The 20,077-nt window shown below is 37.9% G+C and overlaps 1 protein-coding gene across 12 annotated transcripts in view; it reads left to right on the top strand.

Annotated features, from left to right (window-relative positions):
• DGKI (diacylglycerol kinase iota) overlaps nucleotides 1-20,077 on the top strand; it is a 199,970-nt gene that overhangs the window by 76,649 nt on the left and 103,244 nt on the right. For all 12 annotated transcript variants that reach the window (XR_015285660.1, XM_086884902.1, XM_086884901.1 and 9 more), the window contains exons 3-7: nucleotides 8,192-8,287; nucleotides 10,780-10,854; nucleotides 13,271-13,327; nucleotides 14,003-14,068; nucleotides 19,735-19,806. Coding sequence is in view for 11 of the 12 variants with exons in the window: in XM_086884902.1 (XP_086741028.1) it covers nucleotides 8,192-8,287; nucleotides 10,780-10,854; nucleotides 13,271-13,327; nucleotides 14,003-14,068; nucleotides 19,735-19,806 (366 nt within the window). In the remaining variant the exon portion in view is untranslated. The remainder of the gene's footprint in view (nucleotides 1-8,191; nucleotides 8,288-10,779; nucleotides 10,855-13,270; nucleotides 13,328-14,002; nucleotides 14,069-19,734; nucleotides 19,807-20,077) is intronic.

Here is a 20,077-nt window from a genome sequence, read left to right as displayed (position 1 = left end):
TGCTGATTGTCTGTTACTCCATTACCATGATCCCATGATGGTTACTCTTTTTCCTCATGTGGTTCCTATACACAAATACAGGAGTTGCTATAAGTTGGTAAATATTGATTAAATATTTTGGGTTTTAATTGCATGTGGAGTATTTGTAGTTTACTCCCATGCTTATGGTTTAGAGTTTTGATCAGCTCAGTTTCTTAGCTGTTTACAGCACCTCAGACTGGTGTTTTGCTTTACTTCACACTTTGATTGGAGAGAGGAGGCAACTCTGTGTCATGGGGAGAGGTACAGGATAGTGCACGAAAGACATCTGTGGCTGGGAGGAGACTGAATGGACCAGCTGTAGTAACCAGTAAAAGGGAGAAAGGTATTTCTCAAATTTGAGGTATGGTGGAAGTAAGGTTTGGAGATGTGAGGAGGTGAAAATGAACCAAAGGTTTTTAATATGTAGTGAATTTCAACAAAGAAAAAAACCATAAATTTTAAATTAAGTTCAGAGGTGTATTTGGTAGAATGAAAAGATGTTTCAATTGATGTGTCAGAGCCAGACAAGAAGTTTTTGTATCTAATCACTGGAAGGCAGCATTGATCAGTGTCTGTAACATCTTCATATATCATCCTTCTCTTCAGTATTTCTGAGGATGATTCTCCAAGGTCACATGATGGGAGATCTTTCCAAAGTCTAAGTGACACAAAGAGAAATTGTCTCTTGACTTAAAAGGAAGGAAATATTTTCTACCGCAGCCTTCACAGTAATAACTGGATAGAATTCCCTGCCCATTGCCTCAGTTTTTGAGAACTGCTTGCAGGTGATTTGCCATTATCAGATGGTTCTGTGAACAGAGCACTGAGTGAGAGAGTGGAATTCTATTCTCTGCTCTCTCACTTACCTCGTGAGTGAGCTCACATGCGTTGTTTTGCCCCTCAGTACGTCAGCCTCTCTAGCTGTAAAACAGCGGTGATGATTCTCATGTCCCCTAAAACTTTTTACACAGAACCCTCCGGTATTCTTTATTGTAGTTATTGCTACTCTCTCTTCCCTGAGGTTTCTTTCCCCTAACATACTTACAAATGTCCAGTTTCATCACATTTGCTACACCTAATTAAAGTTATAGCTTTGCTGTATAATTTCATGTTCTCTTTTCACACCAGGGCTGTACCAGTCCAGTGTCTGGAGTAGGTGTTTTAATAACCAGAGGGGAGTGCTGGGGATGCCTTGCAAAAAAGGAATTGACCTCAATGGCTGCCCCTGTGATGTGTTTATGCATATCCCTTTCTCCCACACACCTTCATTTTAGACATCACTTCCAAGTGTTAAATAATAAAGTAAGTAATTCTAGCTCAGATTCTCAAGTGAGTACAGACTAGAGCCACACAATACACTGCCTGTGTACCTTTGAGGACTCAGGTCTTTGTGTATTTTTCTATTGTGATTTTCCACCAAGGATTATAACCATAAGCTTGTACACAAAGTCCTCCTGTAATTTTCTTTTAACTACTGCCTTCTAGATCTTGCTTTCTATGGTGCCAACAAAACTATTGACAGCCACTAGAATAGTAGAGTGTTGAACATCCCCAGATCTCTCATTTTTTTTTTCATAGTAGATTTTTTCTGTTAATGCACATTTTCTTTCCTTTTCCCATGACAATGAGACTTAGAATTTTTCTCCCACATCTTAAGAGGCATGTAAAGGTATTCAGTTTCCATTCCTGGAGGTCAATGAAAAACTTGACTGATCCATGCTTTGTGCTCTGTGAATGCATAATTGGAGTTCTCTGGGTACAAGTTGAATGTTTTTTAGAGGAGAAATATTATTACTTATACCATAAATTTTTATACACATAAATTATGTGTATAAAAGACAAAGCCAGAAATCTTTTAGATCTTCATGAGAACAGAAAACTATGTGTCAGAGTAGAAGTTGAAAAATGGCCTTTGGCAATACATGGAAGCAGGCTTGGGTCAGGAGCATTGTACAAGGCACTACCTGTGTCCACACAGAGAGACTAAGGAAAGCCAGACCTCATCTAGTGTAGCATCTAACAGGAACAGGAAAGGTAACAGGAATGGTTTCTGTAGGCAAATGAACAGTGATCGGAACAGCAGGAAAAATGTTGGGATGCCACTGAATAGGGCAGAGAGCATGGTGAGAAAAACCACGGGAAACCTGAATTGCTCAGTCCCTTTTTTTTTCTTTGTCTTTTTTTTTTCCCCCCCTCCATTTTTGCTGGCAAAAGCCACCTTTAACAGTTCCAGGTCACTGATACCATGGCTTGAAAGAAGGAAAACTTACTTTTGTGGAGGATGATCAGCTTAGGGAATACTTAGACTGAACATACAGAAGTGCATGAGACCTGATGAGTTGCACATAAAGGTGTGGAGGGAGCTGGCTGATATCACTGCTGGGACAGTCTGTTGTCTTTGGGTGGCCATGGTGGTCAGAGGATGCTCCTGAGGACTGCAACAAAACAAATGTCAATTCTGCCTTCAAGAAGGATAAGGAGGATCCAGGGAATTCCAGACTAATCCGTTTTACCCTGATTTCTAGGAAGGTTATGGAGAAAATCTTTCTGGAAGTAATTTCCAAAAATATTAAGAATAAGAAGTGACTGAGAGTACTCAGCATTGATTTATGGAGAGGAGATCGTGCCTGACCAGCCTAACAGATTAAATGACTGCCTTGGTAGATGAGGGGAGAGCAATGGCCATTGTGTTGACTTTTGCAAGGCTTTTTACACCATCTTCTGTAACATCCTTGTAGATAAACTGATTGGGGTATGGACTAGACCAATAGACATGAAGTGACCTATACCAGTGAGGTATTTAAAATTAGTGAATGTGACTTTGAAATGAGTCTTGCATTATAGTCTGTGCCTTTTTGGCACTAGTCAGTAGTTCTGTCTGCTTACTTTCATGGACAGTAAGTATTTGGAAGTGCCTGATGAGGTACTAAAGCTTGGATAATTAGCATATGTGTTAATACAGTAGCACATGTTTTACATATGATGAATTTTCCTCATTCTAGGGAATTTATTTATTTTCCCCATGAATGGTTTGGCTGCTGTACCATAACTTCCTAAAAGCTACACTGACTTTTACACTGAAGGATGGATTTCCCTTCCACTACAGGGTCTTCAAGGCTACGTTTTGTAATTGGGAATTTAGTATTCAGTTGAAAAGAGATGTATATTTTTATATGCTCTCATGACAAAAGGAGAATCCTGGAGTATTCCATTAGTCACATAAAAACATGAAGAGATGATAGGAATTCTATCTCAAATAAAGGAGTAATGAGTGCAAGCCTTGTGCGTATTTAAAAATTGCTGAAATGTTGTGTGCAGTGGACACTTGGAGTGCTGTGTTGTGGATCAGTAGTTCTGTTTTGCTGCTTCTTTTTCATGAAGGTTTGAGATCAGATATTCTTTCCAGAGAGATCTAAAGAGAAAGGATGTCTGTCATATTTCAAAATGGTGGCCATATCTTTGTATTCTTCCAGTAGTGTGGAGAACACAGTGATTTTGCAGAAGGTGCCCATCTAGAAAACATGTATTTTTTCATGTTGCTGAAGTGCAACTGCTATCAGCCAAAGCACTGGTTCATGAGAACATAGGGAATCATCATCTCAGCTGATAGCATCTGAACATTGCTGCTTCATGAAGACAAATGTTGTTATTCTGCTTCTGTATACAGGTGATCTCTCAGCTGAGGACTATGGGGATCTCAAAAGGCCATTGATGCAGATGTTGGAAAGCATGGTGGGGGAAAGGAGAAACATATCCCTATGCTGTCTTATTTTGTTCTATGTCTGTGTATTGCATTTGCAATAATTAAAGAATAGGTGACCTCTATATGAAAAATATTCCCAAATTAAAATGTGCTAAAATGGAGTTAAAATTGAGAATATATATCAACAGAAAAATATTTGAGGCATCGGTTCTGTTTGTAACATGACTATTGCAAACTGAAATTTCAGAGTTAAGGGTGAAACATAATCCAAACATGACAGAAAGATATTTGGTAAAGATATATCTAAACAAATTTCTTTCTGCTCAATAGTCATCTCATAAAGAAGAGGGCCAAAAGTAACAATTTTTGCTTACAAATACATTTAATTAAGTTTAGATTGATGACCACTAATTTTGCACTTATTGTAAGTATCACCCAAATGCATATTTGCAAGAAGATTATTCTCTCTTGCTGGAGTGTTAACAAAGGGAAAATTATCTTACTGACTTGTTTTAGAGATTTTTCTTAAATAACTTTTTGCAGAATGTCAGTCATGACAAGGGGGTTCCATTCCTCATGTTACAATTGGAGTTAACAACTCTTTTGAACTAGACGTTTGGGCTGACTGGTTTATTTGTATGGCTGAATAAGAGCAGCTGCTTGACATGGCAATTTAAAACAGTCAGGTTTATCTTCATTGCTTTTGAAACCATGCTGACTGCAGCCTGAAGAACAGTGAGATATGGAGATAGTAGTGGGTGTTAGAAAAAATGGTAACTCTTGCTCTGTCATTTACTATGTTGGAGTGCTTGAAGATACGTAGTTGAAAAGTGCACAGCAAGTCATGAACACATCTGTAATTACATGGTTCCCAAACTCCTGGTCCTTGAATTCTTATTTCTCTTCCACTTCAGGGGGGATTGTGTGTGGTATTTGTTCTGTATGCAAGAAATGTTTGCTATACTGAAATTATTTTTGTTTGGTATTAAGGTGGTAATGGATCAGGAGCAATCAAATGGGAGGTCTCCATCTGGGGGAGCATACTGGGATGGTGTGTCCCCTGTGAGCCCGGCTGCCAGCCACTGCTGTCTCTGCTTCACTGAGCAGGGGCTCTTTTTCTTCCCAGGACACTGAGTTTACACTCTTGTGAAGGCTGGGAAGCTGGAGAGGAGAGAGAGTTCACAGTTTTCTTTATTAGGCCACAGTCACTGCTGTTTTATCCACAGTGATGGACAGTATCCATTTTCCACATCACAAGTCAGAGCAAAGCGTGTCAGCCCAAAAGTGTGATTTGACGGGTCAGCTGAGGTGCCCTGACACTGAGCTGGCCCCAAAAGCATCAGTCCCACTGAAGCCATCTTTAACCCACCACTATCTGTGTCAAATCCAACAGTTACGTGGTCATAGGGTGAGTCATTTTGTTTAGCTGATTTGGTAGATAAGATATCTATTGTTTTCCATTAGCTGAACTGATTTTATGTGTAGCTTTACAGATTCAACACGAGGAAAATGGCAAGAGCATGAGACTGGCATCTGTGTCTTCAGGGACAGAAAGAGAACAACTGCTTCTTTAAAAGCCATTAAATCCTAAATCCAATGTAAAGACATCAAGTACAAAATAAACCAAACTGGCAAAGTTCTTATGGAAAAAATAAAGGTCTGTGTCAAAATGTACAAGTGATGACAGGACCTTTACTGTGGTCTAGCATTGTGTTAAACAGGATGTCATCCTAGAGGTGATAGGAGCTTATTCCAGGGACCTCTATCGGCTTCTGTGTTGGTAGGTGGAGAGGAGTGTCCTTTTGTATAGTATTGTCACTGTCGGACATGAAATGATTTACACAGACACTGCTTGATGTGTGGTAGAGGAAGAGGAAACTTTATTCTGTCGTTTCAGTATTTATAGAGTCTTGACAATGACCAGGGATTGGGTAGTCAGGTCACCACATTCCCAACCACACTGGTTGTGAGAAACGTCTATCAAAAGACATATCTTTAATGGAATATATAAACATCTATGTTTATAGTTACTTTCCTGGGAAAGTGTTTAGAAACTATGAAAACAATGTCAGAAAGCTTGATTTTCAGGGCAACACAGCATGTTGTGGAATATTGCCTGTAAATTTTGGAGAAGAAAATACTGTTTTGCTGAAGTCAAAATTCTTCATAGAAATGTATTGATTTTTGTCAAAATTTTCTGTCAGAAGTGAATTAAAAATTTGGCTTACTGAGGGTCACAGGAGTTCCTTTGACAATATCATCTTGATTTGCATAAGCGTCAAGAGAATGTCTCATGATATAAATGATAGACCCCTGTAAAATTGAAATGGTGAAGTTCAGATAATTCCCTTTGATCTTATCAAGACAAATTAACAGACAAGGAAAGATTTTTGAGGGAGGGCATTTCATCTTGGGCAGTGTCAGCTCTTTGCTCTGATTCAGGATGAAAGATTTTCCGGGAGTCAGTTTTCTGGAATTGAAATTGTGAGTTTTCACACACAGTGCTGTGGAATTCTCTGTGGCAGTAGGTGCCTGGAGGTGTGCCATACCAGATCAGGTTATTTACATTTTTATTATCTAATTGTGTTAGAACTCTATAATAACATGAACTACAAGGTCATCCTTGTAGACTAACTAATTTTATTTACACAGTGAAGTAAAGTTAGATATGTATGTGTCTGATACAATCTGGAACAATAGAGAACAAACAGTCTAAACCAGGTTATGGAAATAGGTCACTTTATCTTTAGAAATCCTGATGACAAGTTATATGGACCTGGACCAAATGAAGGGGTGGTTAATCTATTTTTTAATATAATTTTTATTCCTTGTTAAAAATTCTGTCCCAGGAGCCATGTGCTTTCTTACTTAGCCTTCAGAGTTGGTCTTTCCTAAGAACCTTTTACATCCTATGAGATTTACCTCTGAGTTATGCTGTTGTTTGCACTATTTTATCAGCAGAGAACCTGCTCAGGTCAGGCAGTCTTAGGTGAGTTTGTATCCTGCTGCTGAAGGGAAAATAGCTGCAATAGAAGGACACACATGAGAGACACAGTTTACAATCTGAATAATGTACCCTCTAAAAAAGTCCTGAAGAATTTCTTCAGCTAGCGCAAGTTCTTAGAAATTATTTGGCAGTATAAAAGTGTTGAAAATTCTCACCTAAACTGTTGTGCTCTGCTGTGCTCTGTTGAGCATTTCTGATGAAGTAAAAGACCTTTCACCAGAAAACAGCCAGTGCTGATCTTATCTTTTTGTTTTACTGGAAGTGAGCACCATGGTTGTGGTAGGCACCATGTGCAGCCTTGCATAGGTCCTGGCTGTTGTGGATGTGCTCCAGAAAGCAAAGGATTTTCCTATTTCTGCTTTTCTTCATTACCTAAGAAATCAGCATGGCAAGAGAAGCTATCTCATTTCATCACTTTGAAACTGACAGTGGTATTTTAAATAAGTTATTTTATCCAAGATGGCTATTTCGGAGCATCCTGCTGTCGGACGCCATCTGCTTGGTGAGCGTCATCGTTTGTGACTTCTGCAGTGTGGGAACCAAATGTCAGACTGTCAAAGCATTTTCTATCGTGCTCTAATTCTGGCTGAACAGAATTCCTATTTATTCACTTTGCTCAAGTAGTGTACAGTAGACTTTTAGGCTTTTTAGTCACAGAAGGATTACAGGCAAGTGAAACCCATAGTTTAGCTAAAATTGAGTTTCCCCAGAACAAGATTTTTCACAGAATTGAGGTGCATATTTGGTCAAATGAGACAAAGTTAGATGTTAGCCTGTTGATCACTCCTAATTGTCAGTGTGCTAGGTAGATTTTTTTTTTTTTGAGAGCATTCTCAGATGAATGTGGTTTTTTTTTCATGTGTACAGTTTAAGTCTCTCCTGGCAGTGTAATGTTTTGTTGTGTTATTCACAGAGTGTTGACCCAGCTATTTCAAAGAAAGCCTTTTCCCTTGTCTAGTTTATCCCATCATCCTAAAGCTATAGTCAGCATGTTGTTTTTCACTCCTGTGCCTGGTTCTCAAATTTTTGGTTTCTCCCATTGGAAGTTTATTAGTTGTGGTTTTGTTTCATCTCTCTGTATTTTCTGTTTCTTTAAACTTCTGAGTACATCTCATATTTATGAAATCTCAATTCCCTGTTAAACTATGCAGCATGTGGGAAGAACATCAGCAAAGTTTAACTGAAATGTATTCAAAAATACTTTGGTTTTGATTGGTGTCACATCATTGTATGGTCAACATCTTTTAAGCTGGGGTGGTCAGCCAGGGTAATGCTGTTATATGCTATGGCTTTGTGTTGTAGAATACCAAAGCAAGACTTGGTGGTAGTAGTTTTTTGTTTGTCTTTTTTTAGTTTATTTTAATTTTCTAAATTTATGTTGAAAATCAGATTTTTTCCCCCCTATATACTCACATGGCTGAATTTCACAAAACAGATTAACAACTATTTCTTTTTCTCAGGAAAATGCTGTGAATGGAGAGCATCTGTGGCTAGAGACAAATGTTTCTGGGGACCTCTGCTACCTGGGGGAGGAAAGCTGCCAAGTCAAATTCTCAGTGAGTTATTTTCGGATTTCTTTTTCTCTTTCTGAGGTAACAAGCCTGGCTTCATACTGATGCAGTGCTCAGTCGCTTGAGAGCTTGAATTGTTTGCCTGTGTTCCAAAAGGAGAGCAAAAAGGGCAAAAGTCTGCTGGTAAAGACTTTATTGCTTCAGGAAAAAAGCCCAAACCAGTTTTGATTGACCCAGGTTATTTACACAGTGAGAACGTATGGAATGAACAGCCTTACTAACAAGGTAAGGGGAAAAAAAGGTAGACTACTGAGATGTTTCAGGAATATTAAAAGACACTAGTCTATTTTACATGAAAATATAAGCAAATATATCACCTGTTGCAGCCTCTGAGAGGAAGGTATGATCTAATTTCTGCAATTTTAATCACTGCAAGGGTTTGAACTGAATTTTCCAAACTCTTGAATGCACTCACCAGCAATGAGTGCAGTCATATTTGAGTGTTTACCTTCTCCTGTTTAGGAATAGTCAAGGTTAGCTTTCTTCTATTGAAGCTTTTCTGCTGTCTATGGAAATGTTTCTTTGGACTGATTTCAGATCCATGAGTATCAGTTCTTTGACTGTTGCACTTCCAGTCTACTTCATGAACTCTTTTTGCCAAGTGTTTCAGTTAAATTGCTTCATCAAAAGAGAGGAAAATACCCAAGCCCCTCTAACTTTGGTATTTAGGAAGACTGGGAAGAGAGTGGGGATCCTGTGTTCACGTCCTTGATTTGAAACAAAGCTCTAATGGAGTCTCCTAGCCCTTGGACTGAAAAGGTTAAAGGGAAATCCTCTTCTCTGGGTTGTTTGTGGTTACCATCTGTGACTCTTAAAGATGCTGTCTTTCTGCTTTTATTACCACCCTCCTCAATGCACCCCCCCACCAATCACCTTCAGAGCATTTAATTCAAATCAAAGCATTTTGTTTCACTAATCAGTGAATCTGACATCAGTGAAACTGCCCCCAGTTTTCAGGGCAATGTGATCCAAAATACTAGTGCTTTCCATAGCACAGATTTAATATCCATCTCATGAAACTTCTCCAGCAAATTGGTTACATTATGGTATAGAGCATTAAGGCCAAGCCTGAGAAACCCATGCCTCCTTCAGAGTGCTGAAGCTAAGCCCCAACAGGTGCTGATTGTGTGGTAACACTCAAAGGAAGGGTCACTGTCACTGTGTGTTTGCTGTGCACTTACATTGGTCCTGAGGCACTGAGTTCTGGCAAAAGCTGGACACAGGATTTTTTTGGCTGAGTGGGCCCTTGGTCTGACCCAGTGTGATGATTCTTGTGTTCTCAGCAGAAGTTTGCCTTTCTAAAACTCGACAAATTCTTCCTTACGATTTAGTGCATTGAAATTAGTATGTTGCATATTGTTTTCACAGAGATAAAAAGCATACTTGGTAAACACAGTGATAAAAAAACCTATTTTAAGTTATCAAGTCACAAAACATGTGAAAACCTAGTCTGCTATACAATGCCATGGTTCTTCAGGTGAAACAGAGCACCATGTACATGTGAATATGTACAGTTAGGGTGCATCTAGATAATTGCAAGAATTAATAAAATTATAATAATTATTCCATAATGTGAGCTGAAGCTGTGTTCCCTGTTTCTTTCATGAGCATATTTAAAACATTCTGAAAATTGTAAAGAAATAATTTATTAGAGATTTAAATGAATAAATTGAATGTAAAAAATCTGAAGCAAAGAAATCTCAACTTACTGTGTGTTTATAAATCTTCTGTCCCTCAAGCACAAGTCTGTAAGTTAAATTTCTATGAAAATTAATTCCATCTGGTTAATTAAATTGAGTTTATGGAAGTAAAGTAAGTAAATACATTCTCTCTTCTGGATGTATTCTCTTGCTTTTGATATGCCTTGGCCCAGGGGATTCAATAAAATTATTTCAAAAGCCCTACTGAAATTAATAAAACTAACCAGCATAATTAAGAATTTTGTCCCTGCTATAGTGCTTCATGAGCATTTAACAGTATTCTCTGAGAATTTTAACATTCTCTGCAAAATGACCCAAGTATTTTTCTGCAAGGCAATGGTCAGGCCCATCAAATTAAATATTTTATGATAAGCATGAAATGACCTCTTGCAAACTGATCCAAGTTCTCTGATTTGCACATGCAATTTTTCTCCCCTTTGCTCATCATCTTTGTAGGATGCTCAGTTTTAGAGTGATGCTCTGCTGTGTTAACCTCATCCCCTAGCTAAAGGGAGGCATTTACTTCTACTTCACAAGCTGGAGTGCTGTGGCTGTTTTTTTTCGCTAAGTTCAGGTTTTAACCAGAAGAACTTCAGATCTTTTGAATTTATTTATTAATTTATTTTGTACACAACTGAGAGCACCAAAGGAAGAGGACAAAAAAAAAAAAAAAAGTGTTGCATAGGGAGAGAAACATCTCCTGTTTTTCAGCTGACTTTGTTTTCCTCCTGGGAATAGCTCACCTCCACACACATGCGTGTCCCTCTCCTGTTGCAGAAGTCTGCCCTGCGGAGGAAGTGTGCTGCCTGCAAGATCGTGGTCCACAACGCCTGCATGGAGCAGTTAGAGAAGGTGAGACATTGCCATCTTCTGGAGCCTGACATGGCCAACACACTTTTAATTCTTCTAGTGAGGTTTCAGCCTATGCCAAATTACGTTTTCACAGCTGTTTTAACAAAGTACTTGTGAACAAAACTTGGCTTTAAATTCCACCTTTTTTTTAAAAAAGTATATTTCTTCAAGCCCTGTGAACCATAAATAAAACCTCAAACCAACAAAATCCAAAACCACACAAAGAACAAAAACTGCAGAATGTTTTCACACTTTTAATGCTTAAAAAACAAATTTCCTCTGCTTCTAGATTAAAAATTGAAGGTAGAAAATGGACTATCCTGTCACGTACAAAATTGGCCTTTTACAATTCCCCAACTAAAGCTAGCATAATTCATTGTATGACAGCTGTACTTATGAGCAGTGCAGCATAAGATGCTAGTGTGAACTTCCCCCCTGTATTTACTAGATTATACTGTTTTCTCTTAAAAATTTCAGAATTTGAGTTTTTGTCTGTAAAATGGAAAACATCAAACCTTTACTTTATACTACCATTCTGTGAGCTTCTGTGAGCATCTGTCCTGCTCCTCATTTTCTTCAAGTATCCTTGATCACATCCAAGCACGTACAGAATATCTATCAATGACTTCAGTCTTCCCCTCAGAGGCTTGTCTTCATTATGCCTAACTGGAAATGTGCTAGAGAAATTTCCTCCCCACACTTTTCATTCCTGGTGGGATATGTGCAAAGAAATATGTGTGGGAATTTCCCCAATTTTTTTTCATTAGAGCTTCATTTTCACTCCTTTATGTTTAGCAATGTTGTTCTTCATAAAAGAAGCTGATGAATAACGAATTTATAGCATCAACCCTATAAGGAAAGGGCTTTTTCCTTTCCAAGTACTTGGACTCATGTTGACAAATCCCACAGTGATTGCCATTATACCAAGTTGGAGAGGTACCATTTCCACCCCCGATGCTTTTATCCACAGTGAAATTAACAGTAGCACATGCTTTCAGCACAAAATGTTACCAGTGAATTTTTCATGACTTCCTTCATCACCAGCAGCGCTGACTTCCCATAGTCCAGCGAGTTGGTGGCATTGCCAGCCAGAGAAAATGAGCACTTAGATAAAACCCAGCTTCTCTGTGCTGTTTTGGAGACCAGGAAATCCACCTCTTGGCAGAGGGCTGTTATAAAGTCTATAAAGTTTAAAACTAGTACATAAGTCTTCTGCTTGGCCCTCTCTGAAAAGGTGCACATTTTAAGCAAAATAAGTATAAACCGGGTCATTCTAGCCTGCCATGACTGAGGAGTGAAACAAATTTCAAATCCAGGTGAAGAGCAATGGAAGAAGAATAATATTACAATGCTTTTTATTTATTTATACATACTAGGTATTTTGTTTACTTTTTTTTTGTCTGTGCCTTTAAAAAAAATTATTATTTTTATTTTCCTCCTTATTCTTATTTTTCTCTTAGCGCTATTACTTTGAAGGCAAAGTATTAAATGAGGGGAGAACTTATTTATTTGGAGAGGGTTGTATTTAAATTTGGAGAAACTTGGTCATGCTACCTTTGTAACAAAAGCATAGCTGTGCCTTATTTAAAATGTTTAATTCTTTGAAGGGTAGTCAGCTCAAACTTGAATTTATTTCATTTGGTGGATCCATGCTTCACATATAGTTTAGACTTTTTGCAGGCCTCTCACTTCTTCAGTGTCTTTTTTAGTGTCAACATCTGTCTATTCTTGTATCTATTGTTTTTCTTTTCTCACAACTTTTATTTTTTTTCTCATAGGACCGCCTTCTTGTTTATTAAATACTTTTTTTTCTTTTCCCCTTCTTCAAAATGTTTTCCATTCATGAGAGCTCCTGTTGTCCTCTTTGGAGTGCAACACCACAGCTTGAGGCAATAAAATGCTCCCCAAATGATTTGTGGTTGAGGAGGTGGATGAAAACATCTTTATCTAAGGAAAAGGCAGAAATCTATGAGAATTTGCATGGTTCTTTATGTAGATGTCAGTTTCTCAGATTTTTGTTTATGAAGACATACAGATAAGATGTGCAAAAGGAGTGAAATTTCCAGCACCTACTAACTTTGGAGACCTAAGCTGAAGTGTGCACTTGTTTGAAAATGTTCTTCAGAAAAACAAAACAGATAAAGTGTTTTCCTTCTAGAAGAAGGAGGCAACATTGAACTCAGTAGGCAGCAATAGCATTATTGAAGATGGGGGCTGTGTAGAGGTCCAGCAAGGAGGATTAATATGGCATATGAAAAGGGATTTTTCTGACATATAGGAAGTTACTTTTTTTCACCTAGTGAAGCTAGTATTTTAATAGATAATAAATACTTTGGAAGTCAAGCCTAGATAAAAATATCAGAATAAATTTTCTTTCATCTCACCTTCAGTTCTAACAGTTTTATTTCAATGCCAGATTAATTTTCGCTGCAAACCGACTTTCCGAGAAGGAGGCTCCAGATCTCCAAGAGAAGTAAGTAATGGACAAATGACGATTACTTTTCATTTGATATGTGTGCTGATCCCCCTGGTGTGCAGCTGCAGTAGTGCTGTTAGATTGACAGGAGTCTTAGAGAGAGAATTGGTTCCCAGTGGAACATGTTCCCCTCTCCAGAATAAATGTAAAATGAATTCTAGCTGAAGCACTATTGCTTACATTGACAGAAACCATTTCACTTTCTGCTGTCTTTTGTCCATTCTTTCAGTTATTCTGACTTTTTCCTTTTTTTACATTTTTTGTAGCATTTTTTTAGCTAGTAGTTTTGGAACTTTTTTGGCTTTTAAAAAACCCATTTCGCCCTCCTTTCACTTGCTCTCTCTTCGTCTTTTTTTTTTTTCCCTCTAGAAGTATGTTCAGTTCCCTCTGAAACATAAAATCAAACATTTAAAATTCTGAAGACTGAGGAAGTAGTTCTGGCCTCATTTCAACATGGGTAAAGAAAACACCACCTTGTCCTTATTCCTCGTACATTTTGGTGGTTTTTGAGGCTTCCAGCAGTGCCTCCTGCACATTTTGCTCCCGGAATTACTCTGTTGGCTGAAGGGACTTTTTCTTCGGTGTCTGTTAACAAATTTCACATAGATGGTACCACTGAGTGCAAGGTGCCAATGCTTCCTTATAATGCATCTTTTATGTCCTTGTTTGCAGAACTTTGTGCGGCATCACTGGGTGCACCGGCGGAGGCAGGAGGGCAAATGTAAGCAGTGTGGAAAGGTAAGATTTCCAGCACAGCAAAAGCACGACACAGGACACTTAGGAATTCAGGGTAGCCAGTAGGTCCAGTAGCCTTCTAGTCACTGCATTTTTTTCTATCACAAACACTTGGCCTCTTTTAATAGCTAATGACAAGCCTGAGATGTTGAGCATTAAGGTCCTGATTCCCATGTGGGAAGAGAAAGGCAGTTGCATCTGCAGGAATGAGCACATCATTTGTCCTGGGAGGTTGTGGTGTACTGGCTGCTGAAAATGAGGAGGAGGAAAGCTGTGACTCCTTGAGCCTTTTTAATTGCTAAGCTAACCCTGTGCTAATATGATGCTCTTGCAGTACTGTCCTCTGTGCCAAAATTATGATGGCCTATTTTTTAGGCTCCTGGAAAAGAAAGGCTGTTGCTTTCTTTATGCCCCAGCAGATTCTAAGATTTGTGAGACTGCTTTGTGTTTCCTCTGCTTCATATATTATAAAAGTTTATTTCTAAAAAGTTATAAAAAGAGGGAAGAAGTACTTTAGCTACTCTTTAGGTCTCTCTTCTGAAATATGATGAGCCTCTGAAATATATTGGGAGATATTTAAAAATTAAATTTACAGGGATTTAATTTCATTTTTTAGCACTATATTATACTTTTGCCTCCCTCTTTACAACTAGTAAGAAAGTCCATGTCTCATCTCCATGGCACAGCACTTCAGTCAGAGGAAAATGAGATTTGTTTCTGGATACTCATGCAGATTGTCAGCTACCAGCTGCAACAGGACATGCAATAAAAATGTGATGCCCTTTTATAGCAAGTACCATGGGAATAGTGCAGCAAGATAGTTTACACACAGCATTCTTAGGGTATGACTTTGCCATCCTTCTCTGCCTTCTTGGCCTGGGTCTCTCCTACAGGCATTTGTAGTTGATTTTTCAGTGAGAGTACTTACTAGGTATCCTATCAAAACTTCTGCTGGGTATGTTCCCATGGGCAGCCTTGATTGATATAAGTCTTCAAATCCTACCATCAAACAGAGAATATAGAAAAGTTCAGAGAAAATATCAGTTTTCCCCTTAAATAAGAAATATTAGGTTAAGAACAACATGAGTATGTTCTAATAGAGTTGTTCTTTGCCAGGAAACAAAGAAATAGAAAAAATATAACAAAAATAAATCAGTTGTATTTATTGGTGAAGGAGACTCCTATTACAGCAAAATGCATGTGCTGTGGTATAACATTTAAAAAACCTCCAAGTAGGAATCACCTTTATTATTCAAAAACTCAAATTGATGAATTTCACTACATCTTATCTTGCAGGAAAAGGGAAACTATCATTGAAATAGAATGACAGTAAATTTAAAGCAATAAAAAAAGTCTTATTCATGGAATGCTGAAGGATTCTGGTAGATCTTGTTGTATAATAGTCCTACCCCATGCCTGGAATGGGATGGTTAAGTATTTTAATGATCATTAATTACAGTTCACATAAAGAAAGTTTTCAGGAAATACCCATCTCTTGCTTCAAATCATAAGGAAGTAGATAGGAATTAATGCACTCCATATCCTTAGCATAGCCTTGTGGCTTTATATTGTGCCATTATGTGCAATGGCTGACACCTCCTGAAAAACTGAGAACACAGGAGTCAGTCAATGTTCCACCTTAGATCAGAAGTGCAGTTTGAGTTTTCCTTGTTGTCATCACTTACAATGGTTCACATGTGGGACATTCTTGTAACAAATGAACTGAATTCCTCTCTGATTAAACATAACTGAAAGTTCACTCTGCAGTTACTGGTGAGAATTCAGTCCACAGGACCAGATTGCAACTAATGCAAAGTAAAATTTCCTGTAAATACTTGTGTGTAATCTCTTGAGTACTAACAGAGCCTGTGCTACCCTGTTACACTTAACTTGCTAGTGCAAGTACAGCTTATGTAAACTCATCTAGGCTTTAGCTGTTTACTCTTCTTCCCAAGGGTGATTTCACTGACTTATTGCTGAAGTATTATATATAGAGAAATTGGTACCAGGGAAAGGGTCCTGGGATGTGCAGTGTAACCAAGCAATCTAGTTCTGTCTTTGTCTCGTGAATTTCCAGAAATTGTGCCTTTATAACTAACAGTCTTTCATCTCTTTCCTGTGGTCTTGCCTTGTTGAACCTTGAGTTCTTGTAAAGTTGTAGCATTTACAACATCCTTTAGCAAGAAATTCCTGAACTTAACTACATGCTATGAGAAGAGCTACATTTGACTATTTTAAACCTGTCACACATTAGGTTTTTTCCTAATGCTTCATAGCTATTGTATTTGAAGGGATGGCAATTAAGTGTTCCCAAGCCATGGCATCCACACCATTCATGATGTTTAATAATTCTTTCCTTTCTCTTGAAGACATGGAAAAAAAAGACATTTTCATAGCTGTTAGCTGTTTGTTACCTGGGGTCAGGTCATCAGAGAAATCAGGATAATTTTTTAATCTTTCTGCAATATGACATAAAAATTCTCAGACCATGTGGTCTAGCATCCATTTCATAACTATATGCAGTAATAGAAGCTTAAGGATGAATGAAAAGGAATCTTTTTCTCGTATGCTTCCAGTTAGCAGTGGCTGAGGGGTTTTCTGAGACTGAGAACACATTTTGGATCGTAATGCTAAACAAACACTATTTCTTTAATCTTCTGTGGTGTCCAGAGTGGGGTATCTTCCATACAGATGCAGTGTGTGTCTACAGAGTCTCTGCCACTGGTCCCTTTAAAGGCCTGTGGATTGGTGCAGAGCTGAATGTAAAGTTAAAACTGAAATTTTTAGTGTTTGACAGGCCATTCTAGTTCTTTGTTGTTTTAACAGAGATCACCATCCAAGTGCTTCTGTTGCAATCTGAATTTGAGTTGTAATAATACCTGGCTCTCCTACAGTTGTGTTGCATTAGGGTATCTCTAAGAGCACTAAAAAGAGAAAATCTTTTGTAGGATAATACTTGCAAAAAATATTATTAGTAGCCCTAACACTGGTGTGAAAATAGTCTTCAATAATGAATACTTCTGAGAATATAAAAAATCCAGAACTAGTAATCCCTATCTGCTGTTTTTGCTGCACAGGTGTCTATGTTAATTTGTACTTTAATCCAGGCTATTCAGGCAGGTTGAATTATCAACACAAGCTGGCTTTGTGGACATTCAGGTGCTCATTTCCTAAAAGTACATTTTTTCTGATGTGCACAGCTGATTATTTCTGCAGGAGCAGCTCACAACATGGGGTTTCATGTGTTGTGGAGGAGTTGGTTGCTGGACAATCAGTGCTAATCATATACTCTTAGGCTGATGTTCTCAAAAAGGTGAAATTCATTTTCTATCTCAAAATTTCTAATTTGGTGCAGAAGACCTCTTTGCATGATTGAAGACATCTGAAATTCAGTGTTCTTTCTCTCTCAGAGAAGGCAGAAAATATAATTTCTAGTGAAATATGGAGGGTTCCTATGTTTCAGTCCAGTAGTCCCTGTCAAATATCACTGTGTCTTACAGTGCATGGTTTATTTTATCAATCTTATCAATTATTTTATTTGTAAAGCTAACTTTCAAATAAATGCTATCTTACCTGAAACTTGTATCCTTAGGAAGAATCAGCTCACATTTATAAAGCAATTTGAGGAAGGAAAGTGGTGGTTTATTGCTACTTATCATTAATATGTTTTTATTGCTGTATCATTTTCTCTAATGACTCCCTAAAAGCCAAATGACTTAGTAAATAAATGAAAAACAATCCATCCAGAACCAGACAAGCTGCTCAGTCCATATGTTTAAAATGCACAGCTGATGGGTTGTGGAATTAATGTAGTGAATTTAGACTTTTATTAGTGGAGATTTGGGAGAGAAGAGTTTTCCCTCGGATGTTGCAAAACAGAAAAAACGAAAACACTTTGTGCCCATGAGGGACTGAAATAATTATTTTTTATTTTAATGCACTTTGGAACAAGGAGGAGTGAGATTTGTGAGAAACATTGTGAAGCACTAGAGTAAGCAGATGAGGAAATAGTGTTTTGTCCAGTGTCAGACCTCTGCTTCAGCACTTGTATCACAGTTGCTGTAACTCTTGTTCTTACGCTCTCACTGAATGGCAGACAAGGTGTGCCTAGCCAGAAGTGTCTGGCCAGTTTGTATTTGTTAATCCACTTCACTACACTCCATTGCTAAACCTGAATATGCCAAATCACCATCGTTATGAAGAATCTACTCTTTGAATTTCTCTGAATATAAACCCTGAGGCATTAGGGGAAGTATTGAAACAAAACCCCAAAAAATCTAACCAGAGGTGACACAATCCTTTTCAAGAATTGGTCTCGGTGATGAGGCTCATGTGGCAAACTGGTTTGAGTGCATGCTGGGGACACCTGTCTGTGGAGCTGCAAGATGTACTTCTGCATTCTGGGCAGGCAGGTGGACTCCTCCTCTTCTGAGTATCAGTATAATTCTTCTTCTTGGTGTGCTTGACCTTGTCATTTCCCTGAGCACTAATAGGCTCATTTGTCCTGCAGGATAAGAAGGACTTCAATCAGAAGCAGTGAGACAATGGCCTGTTAGATGTTACTAAATCAGTTTAGAACGTTTTTTGCATTGGATCTTTGGCATTGTCCAGCATGTAGGATATTTAGGTATTACTCAGCTTGTTGAAAACAAAACTGGCTTGCAAATTCATCACTTGGTAGAGAGATTGAATTAGAAAATTCTGGATGGTAATGGGCTACTTACAGAGGTAGAGAGAATTGATGAAAGGCCATGAGTAAAGGATCCAACTAGCTGAAAATCTGAAACCTAAGTAGTAAAGGCAATTCTGACAAACTGTTCACTGAAATTGTGGACTTTCCATCTCTCCAGCCATCAACCCAAATCAATTTTTTTCTGTGACTAAAATAAGATTTAATTCAGCTCAAAATTACAGACTATATCCTATTATTTGTTGCCTGTGTTAGATGCAGAAGGATATATATGACCCAATTGTCTTTTCCAGCCTTAGAATTTACAGCTCAGTCATATTGCATTCTATAGAGAAGCTTCTCTTTAGCAGAATAAATCTTTTAGTTGGGGTGGGCTTTTCTATCTTTAAAAATGCAAAGAAATATTTTATTTTAATTGTGTGATCTGAATCAGACCATACTGGGGTTTTTTTTTTAATTTACTGGAAAGATTTTAACCTGAGTCTGTTCAATAAAACTATAAACTTAATTACTTCATTTCCCTGTCAGAATATTCCCAGAGAGACATTGTAGTTAATTTTGTTCTGTTGTAAAAAATGGTGATTCTACTCTATAGTAAAGAAAAAGGGAAATTCAAATTCTTGTTTATATTTGGAACAAAAAAGGCTGCAATGACAGAATACTTTGTTCAACAGAAAATCTTAAACTTTCATGTCTGTAGAAATCCATGAAAAACTAAAATAGTAATTTCTTCTCTATTTCTCCCATTGTTTTAAACTAAAAAAAAAAATTAAGGGAAAGCATAAAATTTAGCATAAATCCTTTTAAAAGGATTGTGTGAATATATCACAGTGGAAGAACCTTCTCTGTTACCTCCTGTAATTGTTTTATCCCCCAAAAATCTGCTTGCCTAGCACACTCACCTGGCTAGAGTTAGAGGTATATATTTTCTTATAGGTAAGAGGAATTTAATCCTATTTTTTCCTCCTGGTTATTCTAGGGCTTTCAGCAGAAATTTTCCTTCCATAGTAAAGAGATTGTGGCCATCAGTTGCTCCTGGTGCAAGCTAGCGGTAAGTGGAAAATACTTCAGGAGACTGTGATCTGGGTTTAACTAGGAGTGGTTTGGGGTTTTTTTTTGGTTTGGTGCTTTTGTTTGTCTTGATTTGTTTTTGTTTGTGGATTTTGATTTTTTTTTTCCTGAGAAGGCATGGCTTAGGAAGATAATCTTTAGTTACATGTCCTGAATCTCCATGCTTGAAGGACTTGAAGATGGTGGAGTTGGGAATAGTGCTCCAGTTTTTGTACCATCACCTTCTTCTTCTCCAGGCTTCCCCTTTGTCT

The sequence above is a fragment of the Cyanistes caeruleus genome, chromosome 4, assembly GCF_971803275.1.
Source record: "Cyanistes caeruleus chromosome 4, bCyaCae1.hap1.1, whole genome shotgun sequence".
NCBI lineage: Eukaryota > Metazoa > Chordata > Aves > Passeriformes > Paridae > Cyanistes > Cyanistes caeruleus.
The sequence above is the reverse complement of the archived record's forward strand: the minus strand, read 5'-3'. Positions and strand labels throughout refer to the sequence as shown.